Below are 13,820 nucleotides of genomic sequence, written 5' to 3'. Positions count from 1 at the left end.
CAGGTTAACTGTGTACTGTGTTGGTGTAATTCAGGACTGATTCACTGTTGTGAGATGGTGGCTACTTGTGGTGTGTGTGTGTGTGTGTGTGTGTGTGTGTGTGTGTGTGTGTGTGTGTGTGTGTGTGTGTGTGTGTGTGTGTGTGTGTGTGTGTGTGTGTGTGTGTGTGTGTGTGTGTGTGTGTGTGTGTGTGTGTGTGTGTGTGTGTGTGTGTGTGTGTGTGTGTGTGTGTGTGTGTTGGGAGCTTGGAGAGCTAACCTGCAGTGTATGCAGATGGGCACATCCTCATGGGCCTGGTAGGATCTCATCTCTTGCAGCAGCTCCAGGATGGGAGGGATGGTGTCAGGGACCCCATGGTCGGGCCAGTTGATATAGTGCAGCTGTCTCAGGGTCCGGCACCACTTCTGGAAACACCACAGATTTCAATATTAAAACAGACAGACGGACACACCAGGAAACATGTGTACTCACGCTGACTTCCTGTTTACCCCTACCCCATGAAATCAACTCAAAGTTTATTGGTCGCGTACACAGTTTAGTAGATGTTATAGCGGGTGTGGCGAAATGCTTGTGTTAGTAGCTCCTAACATTGCAGTAAAATGTCAAACAACTACACAAAACCTTTTCTCAATAGGGGGGCGCTGATTTCACTTTGTAAAAAACCGTTCCCAAATTAAACTGCCTCGTACTCAATTCTTGCTCGTACAATATGCATATTATTATTACTATTGGATAGAAAACACTCTCTAGTTTCTAAAACCGTTTGAATTATATCTGTGAGTAAAATAGAACTCATTTTGCAGCAAACTTCCTGTCAGGAGCTGAGAAATCTGAAATCGGGGGCTCTGTTCCAGGGTCAGTTTATTAATTTGCATGGAATCTATGGGTCTACATGCACTGCATACGCCTTCCCCTAGATGTCAGTAAGCAGTGAGAGTTGGAATGGGGTGTCTAGCTAGATCTGAGGTCGAACAAGACTTCTTGGAACGGAAGGTCTGGTCTTTTCATCGTCTGGCCTGACGCAAGATGGACGTCTTGCATTGCACTCTGAAAAGCTTTCGTTTTATAAGTTAGATATCTCCGGCTCTGATTTAATTTGATATATGTGTTAAAAATATCATAATGTAGTTATTTTAAACCGAGTTATATCAGTTTATATCAGTATATTGCGATTTTCGGTATTTTCTTTGTTCTGCGTTATGCTGAGTTGGACACTTCTGCGCCACATGGCTAACGTTTGCTGCTAATTACACAGTTGAAGACGACCTTCTACAACCAAACAACGATTATTCTGGACAAAGGACAACTTGTAAAAGATTCTGATGGAAGCTCATCAAATAGTAGGAACAATTTATGATGTTAATTCATATTTCTGTCGAAATTGTTTGGACTAATATTCCGCCATTAATTTCGGCACGGTCTCGCTATAACGTAAGCTGTATGTCGTAGTAACGTTAATTTTAAAAATCTAACACAGCGGTTGCATTAAGAATTAGTGTATCTTTAATTTGCTCTCCAACCTGTATTTTTTAGTCAAGTTTATGATTAGTTATTGATTAGATTAGGTGCCTCTCCAAGATTTCTCCCGACATTTTGTTTGCAGTTTGGCTACTATTCACATTGTAAAACCACGATTTGTGCCGCATTTTCGAACAAACCATATATGTATTGTGTAATATGATGTTATAGGACTGTCATCTGATGGAGTTTGAGAAGGTTAGTGAAAAAATTAATATCTTTTGCTGGTTTATTCGCTATCGCTAACGTTATGTTGAATGAATGGGGCTGTGTGGTAGGCTATTGTAGTAAGCTAATATAATGCTATATTGTGTTTTCGCTGTAAAACACTTAAAAAATCTGAAATATTGGCTGGATTCACAAGATGTTTGTCTTTCATTTGCTGTACACTGTGTATTTTTCATAAATGTTTTATGATGAGTATTTAGGTAATTCACGTTGGTCTCTGTAGTTATTCTAGCTGCTTTGGTGAGATTTTGTGATGGTGGCTGCAATGTAAAACTATGATTTATACCTGAAATATGCACATTTTTCGAACAAAACATATGCTATACAATAAATATGTTATCAGACTGTCATCTGATGAAGTTGTTTCTTGGTTAGTGACTATTTATATCTTTATTTGGTCGAATTTGTGATAGCTACCTATGCAGTAAAAAAAATGGTGGAAATATGCGGTTGGGTCTTTTGCTATCTTGGTTAGCTAATAGAAATACATATTGTGTTTTCCCTGTAAAACATTTTAAAAATCGGAAATGATGGCTGTGAAAGATACACAAGATGTGTATCTTTCATCTGGTGTCTTGGACTTGTGATTTCATGATATTTAGATGCTAGTATTTACTTGTGGCGCTGTGCTAGGCTATGCTAGTCAGCTTTTTTACTGATGAGGGTGCTCCCGGATCCGGGATGAGTACCAAGTAGAAGTTTTAATCAAAAACTAAAATCATCAATAAATCTCAGAATGATTACAATTAACAACCCAAATAACACTGTATCAGTAATCCAAGTGCAATCTATGCGTATATATACCGAAAAGATTATACTAAGAATGATATGTGCAGCAGTAGATATATTAGAGTGAGCTATGTCAAGAATTCAGAATCTAAATATGCAGTGTGAATAAACACTGCAACTAAAATGCAATGTACAGTAGTAGATATATTAGAATGAGCTATGTAAGGCCTCTGAGTCGGTCGTCAGTTGAACGGTGGTTCCTCCAACACGTTGGTGCAGCTGGCTTCTGGGTTAAGCGGGTGGTTGTTAAGAAGCGCGGTTTGGCGGGTCATGTTTCGGAGGACACATAACTCGACCTTCGCCTCTCCCGAGCCCATTGGGGAGTTGCAGCGATGAGACAAGATCGTAATTGGATCGCAATTAGATACCACAAAATTGGTGCGCAAAAGGGGGTAAAAGAAAAAAAGAAGTGTCCAGCATTAAGAGTCTAAGGGCCTGGGCTGGGTTTCTAATAAGCTGACATATGGAATTGTTTTAAGATGGTCATACCAAGGACGTTTTAGCTATTCAATTTGGAATTTTAAGACCCCTGTAGGTCTAAAAAAGAAATGCATAAAACATTTACTTTATGAAACATTGAATTTGGCCATACTGCTATTAGCCCATGGAAATGCATTGATTGTCTAAAAATTTATCAATAGGAAGTTTGTTTTGAAATCAAGACGCAGGCCTCCTTACTGTCCCTAGAATTTCTAAGCAAACAGCTGGAGGCGGGGCTTTCTCCTACAGAGCTCCATTTTTATGGAATGGTCTGCCTATCCACGTGAGAGACGCAGACTCGGTCTCGACCTTTAAGTCTTTATTGAAGACTCATCTCTTCAGTAGGTCCTATGATAGTGTAGTCTGGCCCAGGAGTGCGAAGGTGAACGGAAAGGCACTGGAGCAATGAACAGCCCTTGCTGTCTCTGCCTGGCCGGTTCCCCTCTCTCCACTGGGATTCTCTGCCTCTAACCCTATTACAGGGGCTGAGTCACTGGCTTACTGGTGCTCTTCCATGCCGTCCCTAGGAGGGGTGCATCACTTGAGTGGGTTGAGTCACTGATGTGATCTTCCTGTCCGGGTTGGCGCCCCCCCTTGGGTTTGTGCCGTGGGGGTGATCTTCGTGTGGGTGGGGTTATACACTGCCAGAGTGTTTCCCGATCCCTCCTGTCTCAGCCTCCAGTATTTATGCTGCAATAGTTTATGTGTCGGGGGGCTAGGGTCAGTCTGTTATATCTAGAGTATTTCTCCTGTCTTCGGTGTCCTGTGTGAATTTAAGTATGCTCTCTCTAATTCTCTCCTTTCTTTCTTTCTTTCTTTCTCTCTCGGAGGACCTGAGCCCTAGGACCATGCCTCAGGACTACCTGGCCTGATGACTCCTTGCTGTCCCCAGTCCACCTGGTCGTGCTGCTGCTCCAGTTTCAACTGTTCTGCCTGCGGATATGGAACCCTGACCTGTTCATCGTACGTGCTACCTGTCCCAGACCTTCTGTTTTCGACTATCTAGAGACAGCAGGAGAGGTAGAGATACTCTGAATGATCGGCTATGAAAAGCCAACTGACATTTACTCCTGAGGTGCTGACCTGTTGCACCCTCTACAACCACTGTTATTATTATTATTTGACCATGCTGGTCATCTATGAACACTTGAACATCTTGGCCATGTTCTGTTATAAACTCCACCCGGCACAGCCAGAAGAGGACTGGCCACCCCTCATAGCCTGGTTCCTCTCTAGGTTCTTCCTAGGTTCCGGCCTTTCTAGGGAGTTTTTCTACACCTGCATTGCTTGCTGTTTGGGGTTTTAGGCTGGGTTTCAGTACAGCTGATGTAAGGAGGGCTTTCTAAATACATTTGATTGAAATACATTTGATTGATATAAGAAAGTGCAGAATAATATATTTTTGTTACTGTAGAAATACACATTTTTTGTACCGATATCAGGTTACCTTCAGACGAGTCCCGTTACACTTGTGTGGGTCGTAGAGCAAAAAGGAGAACACCCAAACCGGTCAGACGCTACAGTTTTTATGAGAAGACCGATTTTCAGGATTGTCTCCAGGTCTGACTAACACCGCTGTAGCTCTGCCACCTTCCACCGTGATGTGGACGGCCGACATCAGCGAATGTGATGGATTGAGATGCAGCCCATGCAAAACAACAGATATTTCTAGCTTAAAACTTCTTGCGACTACAGGGGGTGCTGTTCCGAATTAGCATTTTGTCGTCTCCAAATTAAACTGCCTAGTACTCAATTCTTGCTCGTACAATATGCATATTATTAATTCTATTGGATAGAAAAAACTTTCTAGTTTCATACAACGTTGAAATTATGTCTGTGGGTGACCCAGAACTCTTTCTACAGCGAAATCCATGACAGACAGTGAAAGGTCTGAGAGCGAAGCTCTGGTTTCAGATCAGTTTTTAAGGTCTCTGTCTATCCTATGGAACGACACGAACTGCACCCGCCTTCCCCTGGATGTCAGTAACCAATGAGAAGTGGAATGGGCCTTCTAGGTAGCTCTCAGAGGTTATAAAAGACCAAGGAGTGAGAGTAGCCCCCCTTTCGACGCTCGCCCTTACGCAGGATGGGACCTCCGGACGCCATTTTCACAGGCTCGGTTATCAACTTGAAATGTATCCGTCTGTAATTTAATTCGATATAGGACTTAGAAACATCATAAGGTAGTTAATTTAAACCGTTTTATAGCAATTTATATCCGTTTAGTGCGATTTTGAGGAATTTCTTTGTTGTGCACTCTGAAACTTTGGACACGTTTTGGGGTGTCGTTCGATCGTTAGTGGATATTTCGAAGGACAGAGGACATCTATCGACCAAAAGACGTTTATAACATAGAAAGGATACATTGCCCAAGAATATGATGGAAGAACAGCTCAAAGTAAGCAATATTTAATATGATAAATTGTTGTTCTGTCGAAATATTTTAAACGCATATTTCGCCATTTTGTTTGGTATAGCTTCACCTGGCGAACCCTGTATTGAAAAGTAAGGATAATTTTAAAAATGTAAATCAGCGGTTGCATTAAGAACTAATTTGTCTTTCGATTCCTGTCAACCCTGTATTTTTTAGTCAAGTATATGATTAGCTTTCAATTAAACTAGATCACTCTGATAGATGACGTCAGACATATTGAGGCTTGATTTCCTAGTATTTTTATTGTGTAACCACGGTTTTGTATGGCTAAATATGCACCTTTTCGAACAAACTGTATATGTATGTTGTAAAATGATGTTACAGGAGTGTCATCGGAAGAATTCTGAGAAGGTTAGTGAAAAAATTAATATCTTTTGGCGGTGATTACGTTATAGCGCTCTTTGGCTGGAATCGATGCTCTGGTAACGTTTGCACATGTAGTATGCTAACTTATCGATTTATTGTGTTTTCGCTGAAAAACGCTTAGAAAATCTGAAATATGGTCTGAAATCACAAGAACTGGGTCTTTCCATTGCTATGCTTTGTCTATTTTTATGAAATGTTTTATGATGAGTAAATTGGTCATACACGTTGCTCTATCTAGTAATTCTAGTCGATTTGTGATGGTCGGTGCAATTGTAAACTGTGATTTCTACCTGAAATATGCACTTTTTTCTAACAAAAACTATCCTATACCATGAATATGTTATCAGACTGTCATCTGATGGTTTTTTTTATAGGTTATTGGCTATCAATATCTTAGTTGAGCCGAATTGGTGATAGCACCTGAAGGAGTAAGAAACTGATGGAGTTAGAATAGTGGTGTATTTTGCTAACGTGTTTAGCTAATAGATTTACATATTTTGTCTTCCCTGTAAAACATTTTAAAAATCTGAAATGGTGGCTTTATTCACAAGATCTGTATCTTTCATCTGGTGTCTTGGACTTGTGATTTAATGATATTTAGATGCTACTATCTACTTGTGAAGCTATGCTAGCTATGCTAATCAGTGTGTGGGGGGTGGGGGGTGCTCCCGGATCCGGGGTTAGTAGCCGTGAAAGGTTAAACAGATGGATTTCGATGGGGGGTCTCAAGCAGTGTTGGTTGTGAGTGAGTGAATGAGTGAGTGGCAGGATACACGTGAGTCTAACTAGGCTAGACCGTCACCAACCCAGGGCATTAATACCTGCTCTCATAGATGGTGGCTACTTGTGTGTGTGTGTGTGTGTTTTGTGTGAGTGTGTGTGTGGGAAAGTGGTGCCACAGGTTAGCTGTTTGTTCACCCACCCGCAATTGCTAATAACCCATCCGCAACCGCCCAACTACATGTGATAAAGTGAAAATGAGGCCCACACCCAACCCTAACCCACAAATATAGAAAATGCGCAATAGGCTTCAGTCAAAGACTGCAGAAAGATTTTTTGACAGAACTGATTTAGATATATTTCTGCTTATAATTTCAGACATTTTGATAGGCTATTTTTTTGTCAACTTGACAATAATTAGATACATGTAGCTTCTCTTTTGTCATTATGTTGCCCTAGAAGACTAAATAAACCCTTACTCAACAAAATATTGTCATAGATATATAGAATGAATGCTGCAATCTAGTTGACACCAGTGAAGTTTACTCGGTCATCTTTCGCGGAAGTTTAGAGACTGGGGAGAAAATACAATACATCAATAAAAAACGGGGGAAGATTTTCTGGTTGTAAGGAAAAAGAAAGCTGGGAAAACCACCCAAAGTGTTTCTGATAAGATTTCAGTTCGGCTTCGATGCATATTTTATGTGGTTGAAATACTTTCAGCTTTTACGATGCTTTCATGATGATGACAGCACCTTTACAGATGGTATCTAACTGAGCATTGCATTCTCTCAAGATTCAGAAAGAAAGAAATCTATTTCTCCACTCCTGTTCCCAAGTCAACATTTTGCCTATATTTGGTGTATACTTTTATAGCAAGAAATGCTTAAATCTGTAAGAGATATTATTAAGGCTGTAGCCATATTTGCACAGGACTAGTATTACTAGAGAACGTTGGTTATGTATTTATTACCCCAGAATGTCCGTTATTCCAGAGGTGCAATATTTTTTCATGATGCATTTGGCGATGTTCAGTTCATTCGCAGAAAACATATAAACAGAAGCATTAACTGTGGGAGTTGACACATGTAGGACCTTCATGTATCGGCTATGCGGAGCACTTATTTCAATTCATCAAATCAGGTATTGTTTTCTTGCTCAAACTGCAAGCAACACCTGTCAAAATCATTTTTCTCAAAACACAGACCTCATGGCTTGGTTTTTGCTCTGACATGCACTGTCAACTGTGGGACCTTATAGAGACAGGTGTGTGGCTTTACAAATCATATCCAATCAATTGAATTTACCACAGGTGGACCAATCAAGTCGTAGAAACAGCTCAAGGATGATCAATGGAAACAGGATGCACCTGAGCTCAACTTCAAGTATCATAGCAAAGGGTTTGAATACTGAATAAATAAGGTGCTTCTGTTTTTTACCTTTAACACATTTGCAAAAATGTCTAACAACCTGTTTTCGCTTTGTCATTATGGGGTATTGTGTGTAGATTGCTGAGATAAAAAAAAAAATGTAATCCATTTTAGAATAAGGTTGTAAATAAGGCTGTAACGTAACAAAATATGGAAAATGTCAAGGGGTCGGAATACTTTCCGAAGACACTGTATGTCTTGTCCGCAGATTCTTCACATGACCGTTTCTAATTATCACTCCATCTCAGTTTATAATAAGGGTATAAACAGTTCTTACATTACGATAGGTCACCCTCAAGTTTCTGCTCACATAGTCCCCTTTACTTTCCTCTGAGTCCTGTACACAAACACACAGAGTTGGCAGTTTAGCATTATTTTCACACAGAAAACCTACAGACGCTATTCTTTCTAACTTGGGAATGACATTAGTATACTACATGTACTTCACACATGAAGGATTATTAATGTTTATGCATATTTCAGGCATATTTGAGCAGAACCCTATAAATTTGAATCCCAGAGGAAGAAGTACTAAGCACATCAAGGGACTTTCTATATGCCTGTATCTTTTTGTATCTGGCTTTTCAATAAGGTTGTATTCATCTACCATTCATGACTACTACTAACTGTAGTGTTGATAACATAGTTATGGTGTCAATGGCGTGCGTACTGGGAGCGGAGTCAGGTGCAGGAGAGCAGAGAGTTGTGAACAGGCGCACACTTTATTTAGGCAGGAGAAACCAACAGATGGACGCCATTGCGTCGAAACCTTCAGCCAATGCAAAAGTGCAAACGCTCAAACAGTCACAATAATATTGTATAAACACTATAACATACCTCGTGAAATAAAACACGGAATAAACACATACCAGTATAGCGCATCAAAATAGACACAACAATCTCACACAAAGACATGAGGGGGAACAGAGGAATAAATACATGTAGTGTGATTGGGGAATGAAAACCAGGTGTGCAGGGAACAAGACAAAACAAATGGATAAATGAAAAATGGAGCGGCGATGGCTAGAAAGCCGGTGACATCGACCGCCGAACGCCGCCCGAACAAGGAGAGGGGCCGACTTCGGTGGAAGTTAGGAGGCCGGTTGTCTTGTGAGAGGACAAGAGAACCAACCAAAGCAGGAAGTGATCAGAGAGAGGGAAGAAGTAGTCTACTACTCACGCAGTAAATAGTAAACGGGTCACAAACAAACGGCTCCTCTTGTTTCTCCGGCCAGTAGCGCTCACACTTTTTCTACAAAAGAGTATGTGGGTCACATTACAAACAATCTGTCTTCAAGGTGCAACAGACTTCAACACTGACCTAATATTTACCACAGTCTATGACTATGAGATGCAGTGTAATGATATAGTAAACATGAGCATAGAGAGTGACTTACCCTGCCCATCTCATACTCCCTGCAAACCATCACTATGACCTGATAGAAGACAAGATCCCCATCAGTGCAACATCACCAGAGAGAGAAAGACAGGGGGTTTTTCCACCTCAAAAAGCACGAAAAATAGGATTTCGACACCCACCATCTCAGATTGTTTTGAAATCGTGGATGATGAAACAATACTCAGAGCCACAGTTCAATACTACTTGTCAAGCATAGAGAACTGATAATATATCTAATCAGCAACAACAAAAATCTAATCTATTTACTCATTGTTGGGGTGGGATTGGCGTGAGGTACGGGGGGTCTGTGGATGTCTTACTCATGTCTTACTCATTGTTATAAAAAGGTTTGGTCCAAATTGGATGTTTTATACTATAATTATTGAATAATATATGAATCATATGAATTAAAATGTGTTAGCTTAATTTTTCAAATATCAAATTATATTTCACCAACATAATGTTTCAGGAATGCTTATCCTATCTGTTTAACTACAGAAACAATTTCAGAACAATCTGAGATGGTGGGTATCATGGCTTGCTGAAATGTAATGGAACAACCCTAGACAGAGACAGAGACAGAGACAGAGACAGAGACAGAGACAGAGACAGAGACAGAGACAGAGACAGAGAGAGAGAGAGAGAGAGAGAGAGAGAGAGAGAGAATGAGAGAGAGAGAATGAGAGTGAGAGAGTGAGACATAAACACAGAGACTGACAGGCAGACAGAGTGGTACCTCTATGTTGTACTCCCAGAGCATCCTCCAGAAGTCCAGCACGGTGTGGGGCAGAGGGCCCTGAGTAGCAATGTAGGCCCTGGCCCCTGACACTCCCTGGGGTTACAAAGCATATGGTTACACACCCTGAGACTCTACTGCAGATACTCTTCTATTGTGTCTTCTAGTATACCAAGATCAAGTCCCGCCACCCTACCTTGATGAAGCTGGCATTGATGTAGTCATTGTCATTCTTGGAGGTGGTAAGGGATAGCTTCACTCTGCTGTGGTCAACTGAGGGGAGATGAGGACAGTATTGTAGTGAGGACTGCATAAATATACCACTTCAAACCACTACATTAGACTGTAACTGTAAAACGTGACTTACAGGGAACAATGTCCTTGTATCGGTTCTTCTTCACATTCTCCTGCTTCTCCGCTACTTTGGTGGGGTAGGTTTTGTCAGTGCGGTACTTGGTGGACTGGCGTTTGAGCCTCTGCAACAGTGAGAAGTGAGGAAAATATTAGAAAATACTAGGCATATATTTGCAGGTGCAGGAGGGAAGGGGTTATCTCAGTCTATCACCCAGACCGGTGTGGCTAAATGTAAGGGTGTCTAAACACCTTGTTCCTCTGGGGAATTGGAAGTAAGTAGCCATACAGCCAATGAGATTGCAGTTGTCACAGTTCCTATGTCTGAGTCTAGAAACTCTTCAAAGGGTTCTCCTTTGGATTCCGTTTTAGATTCTAGATAGCACCTTTGTTTCTGAGTGTAGAGTCAGTGTTATAATCACACCCATGTACTGTACACTCGGTGGGTAACACTGTGACACCACACCACTGCCAAAGCTTAACGTCAGTTCTGGCATGGCTCAGACTTAGTCATTAGATTACTGGAAACATACAGTGCATGGCAACAGACTAAGAGAGGACATTAGTGACTCCAGTCAGGGTAGTGAATGAGTGACACTCAAAATAAAGACCCAGAGTGTCCCTCCCTGGTCCTCTCCCAGTTCTAACAGACAGCCCCAGCAGAAGGCAGAGAGCAGACATCTGCACCCTGCAGAGCTCTTTTGTTCCACACAGAAGTGCTGTTCCCCTGGGTGGTCAGGATGGCAGGGACATGATACAAGCAAGGAGGCAGGTGGAGAGAAGAGAGAGGGGAGGAGAGGAGGCCCATCACCCTCAGTCACAGAGGTGTCACTCCTCACTATGCTGATGGTCCACAGGTGATGTCATCTATGGGAACAGGACAATGGGGTGGCCCGAGGCAGTGGTGTAAAGTACTTAAGTAAAAATACTTTAAGGTACTACTTTAGTCGTTTTGGGGGGAATCTGTACTTTACTTTACTATTCATATTTTTGACAACTTTTACTTCACTACATTCCTAAATAAAATGATGTACTTTTTACTGCATACATTTTCCCTGACTCACAAAAGTACGCGTTACATTTTGAATGCTTAGCAGGACAGGAAAATGGTCTAATTCACACACTTATCATGAGAACATATCTGGTCATCCCTACTGCCTTTGATTTGGCGAATTCACTAAGCACATCGGTAGTTATGAAGTGCTCTGAAAGGCCGGTCATGGCTCACATCAACACCATCATCCCAGAAACCCTAGACCCACTCCAATTTGCATACCGCCCCAACAGATCCACAGATGACGCAATCTCAATCGCACTCCACTGTGCCCTTTCCCACCTGGACAAAAGGAACACCTATGTGAGAATGCTGTTCATTGACTACAGCTCAGCGTTCAACACCATAGTGCCCACAAACTCATCACTAAGCTAAGGACCCTGGGACTAAACTTCTCCATCTGCAACTGAATTCTGGACTTCCTGACGGGCTGCCCCCAGGTGGTAAAAGGGTAGGCAACACTGGGGCCCCTCAGGGGTGCGTGCTCAGTCCCCTCCTGTACTCCCTGTTCACCCACAACTGTGTGGCTGAGCATGACACCAACACCATCATTAAGTTTGCTGACGACACAATAGTGGTAGGCCTGATCACCGACAACGATGAAACAGCCTATAGGGTGGAGTTCAGGACAACAACCTCACTCTCAATGTGAGCAAGACAAAGGAGCTTATCGTGGACTATAGGAAAAGGAGGGCCGAACAGGCCCCCATTAACATTGACGAGACTGAAGTGGAGCAGGTCGAGATTTTCAAGTTTCTTGGTGTCCATATCACCAACAAACTATCATGGTCCAAACACACCAAGACAGTTGTGAATAGGGCACGACAACACCTTTTCCCCCTCAGGAGACTGAAAAGATTTGGCATGGGTCCCCAGATCCTCAAAAGTTATACAGCTGCACCATCGAGAGCATCCTGTCCAGTTGCATCACCGCCTGGTATGGCAACTGCTCGGCATCTGACCGTAAGGCGCTACAGAGGTTAGTGCGCACAGCCCAGTACATCACTGGGGCCAAGCTTCCTGACATCCAGGATCTACATACTAGGCACTGTCAGAGGAAGGTCCAAAAAAATGTCAAAGACTCCTGCTGTGTGTTCACCCGCACCCACCTGCAATTGCTAATATAACATCCAAAACCGCCTGACTATGTCTGATAAAGCGAAAATCTGAGGCCAGCATCCAACCCTAAACCGCAAATCTAGAAAATGGGCTATAGGCTACAGTCAAAGACGGCAGAACGATTGTTTAATAGGTGTTGCCTGATTTAGATATGTTTCTGCTTATAATTTCAGACATTTTGGTTGGCTATTTGTTAGTCAACTTGACTATAATTAGATACATGTAGCTTCTCTTTTGTCATTACATGTTGCCCTAGAAAACTAAATAAACCCTTACTCAACAGAAAGAATAATGCAATAGATCTATAGAATGAACGCTTCAATCTAGTTGACATCTTTGAAGTTTTCTCTGTCATCTTTCAAATATGTTTAGGGACTGGGGAGAAAATAAAATAAAGCAAAATGTCCAAATGACATCAGTTTGACCTATTGTAAGGAAAAAGAAAGCTATGAAAACCAACCAACCTGTTCCTGATAAGATTTCAGTTCGGCGTCGATGCATATTTTATGTGGTTGAAATACTATCAGACAAAGACAGCACCTCTATAGATGGTATCTAACTGAGCATTGCATTCTCTCAAGATGCAGAAATAAATAAATCATTTTCTCCACTCCTGTTCAAGTGTCACGGCCGTCAAAAGAAGTGGACCAAAGTGCAGCGTGGTGAGCGTACATTTTCCTTTTATTTTAGTAAATGTCACCAACAAAACAACAAACAAAAAAACAACCGTGAAGCTTACAGGGCTATAGTGCCACGAACAAAGATAACTTCCCACAATGACAAAAGGGAAAAAGGCTGCCTAAGTATGATTCCCAATCAGAGACAACGATAGACAGCTGTCCCTGATTGAGAACCATACCCGGCCAACACATAGAAATACAAAAACATAGAAATCAGAACATAGAATGCCCACCCCAAATCACACCCTGACCAAACCAAAATAGAGACATAAAAAGGCTCTCTAAGGTCAGGGCGTGACACCAAGTCAACATTTTGCCTATATTTGGTGTATAATTTTATTGCAAGAAATTCTTAAATCTGTAAGAGATATTATTAAGGCTGTTGCCATATTTGCACAGGACTAGTATTACTAGAGAACGTTGGTTATGTATTTATTACCCCAGAATGTCCATTATTCCAGAGGTGCAATATTTTTTTATGATGCATTTGGCGATGTTCAATTCAATCCCACAAAT

The 13,820-nt window shown here is 41.6% G+C and overlaps 1 protein-coding gene across 2 annotated transcripts in view; it reads right to left on the bottom strand.

Moving 5' to 3' along the window:
• ptpn22 (protein tyrosine phosphatase non-receptor type 22) overlaps positions 1–13,820 on the bottom strand; it is a 39,177-nt gene that overhangs the window by 19,897 nt on the left and 5,460 nt on the right. For both annotated transcript variants that reach the window (XM_071372606.1, XM_071372607.1), the window contains exons 2-8: positions 10,468–10,576; positions 10,297–10,373; positions 10,101–10,196; positions 9,363–9,401; positions 9,146–9,217; positions 8,243–8,302; positions 259–404 (exon numbers count right to left, since the gene is read on the bottom strand). In XM_071372606.1, the coding sequence (XP_071228707.1) occupies positions 259–404; positions 8,243–8,302; positions 9,146–9,217; positions 9,363–9,401; positions 10,101–10,196; positions 10,297–10,373; positions 10,468–10,576 (599 nt within the window). The remainder of the gene's footprint in view (positions 1–258; positions 405–8,242; positions 8,303–9,145; positions 9,218–9,362; positions 9,402–10,100; positions 10,197–10,296; positions 10,374–10,467; positions 10,577–13,820) is intronic.

The sequence above is a fragment of the Salvelinus alpinus genome, chromosome 28, assembly GCF_045679555.1.
Source record: "Salvelinus alpinus chromosome 28, SLU_Salpinus.1, whole genome shotgun sequence".
Lineage (NCBI taxonomy): Eukaryota > Metazoa > Chordata > Actinopteri > Salmoniformes > Salmonidae > Salvelinus > Salvelinus alpinus.
This window is presented reverse-complemented; position numbering and strand designations above follow the sequence as displayed.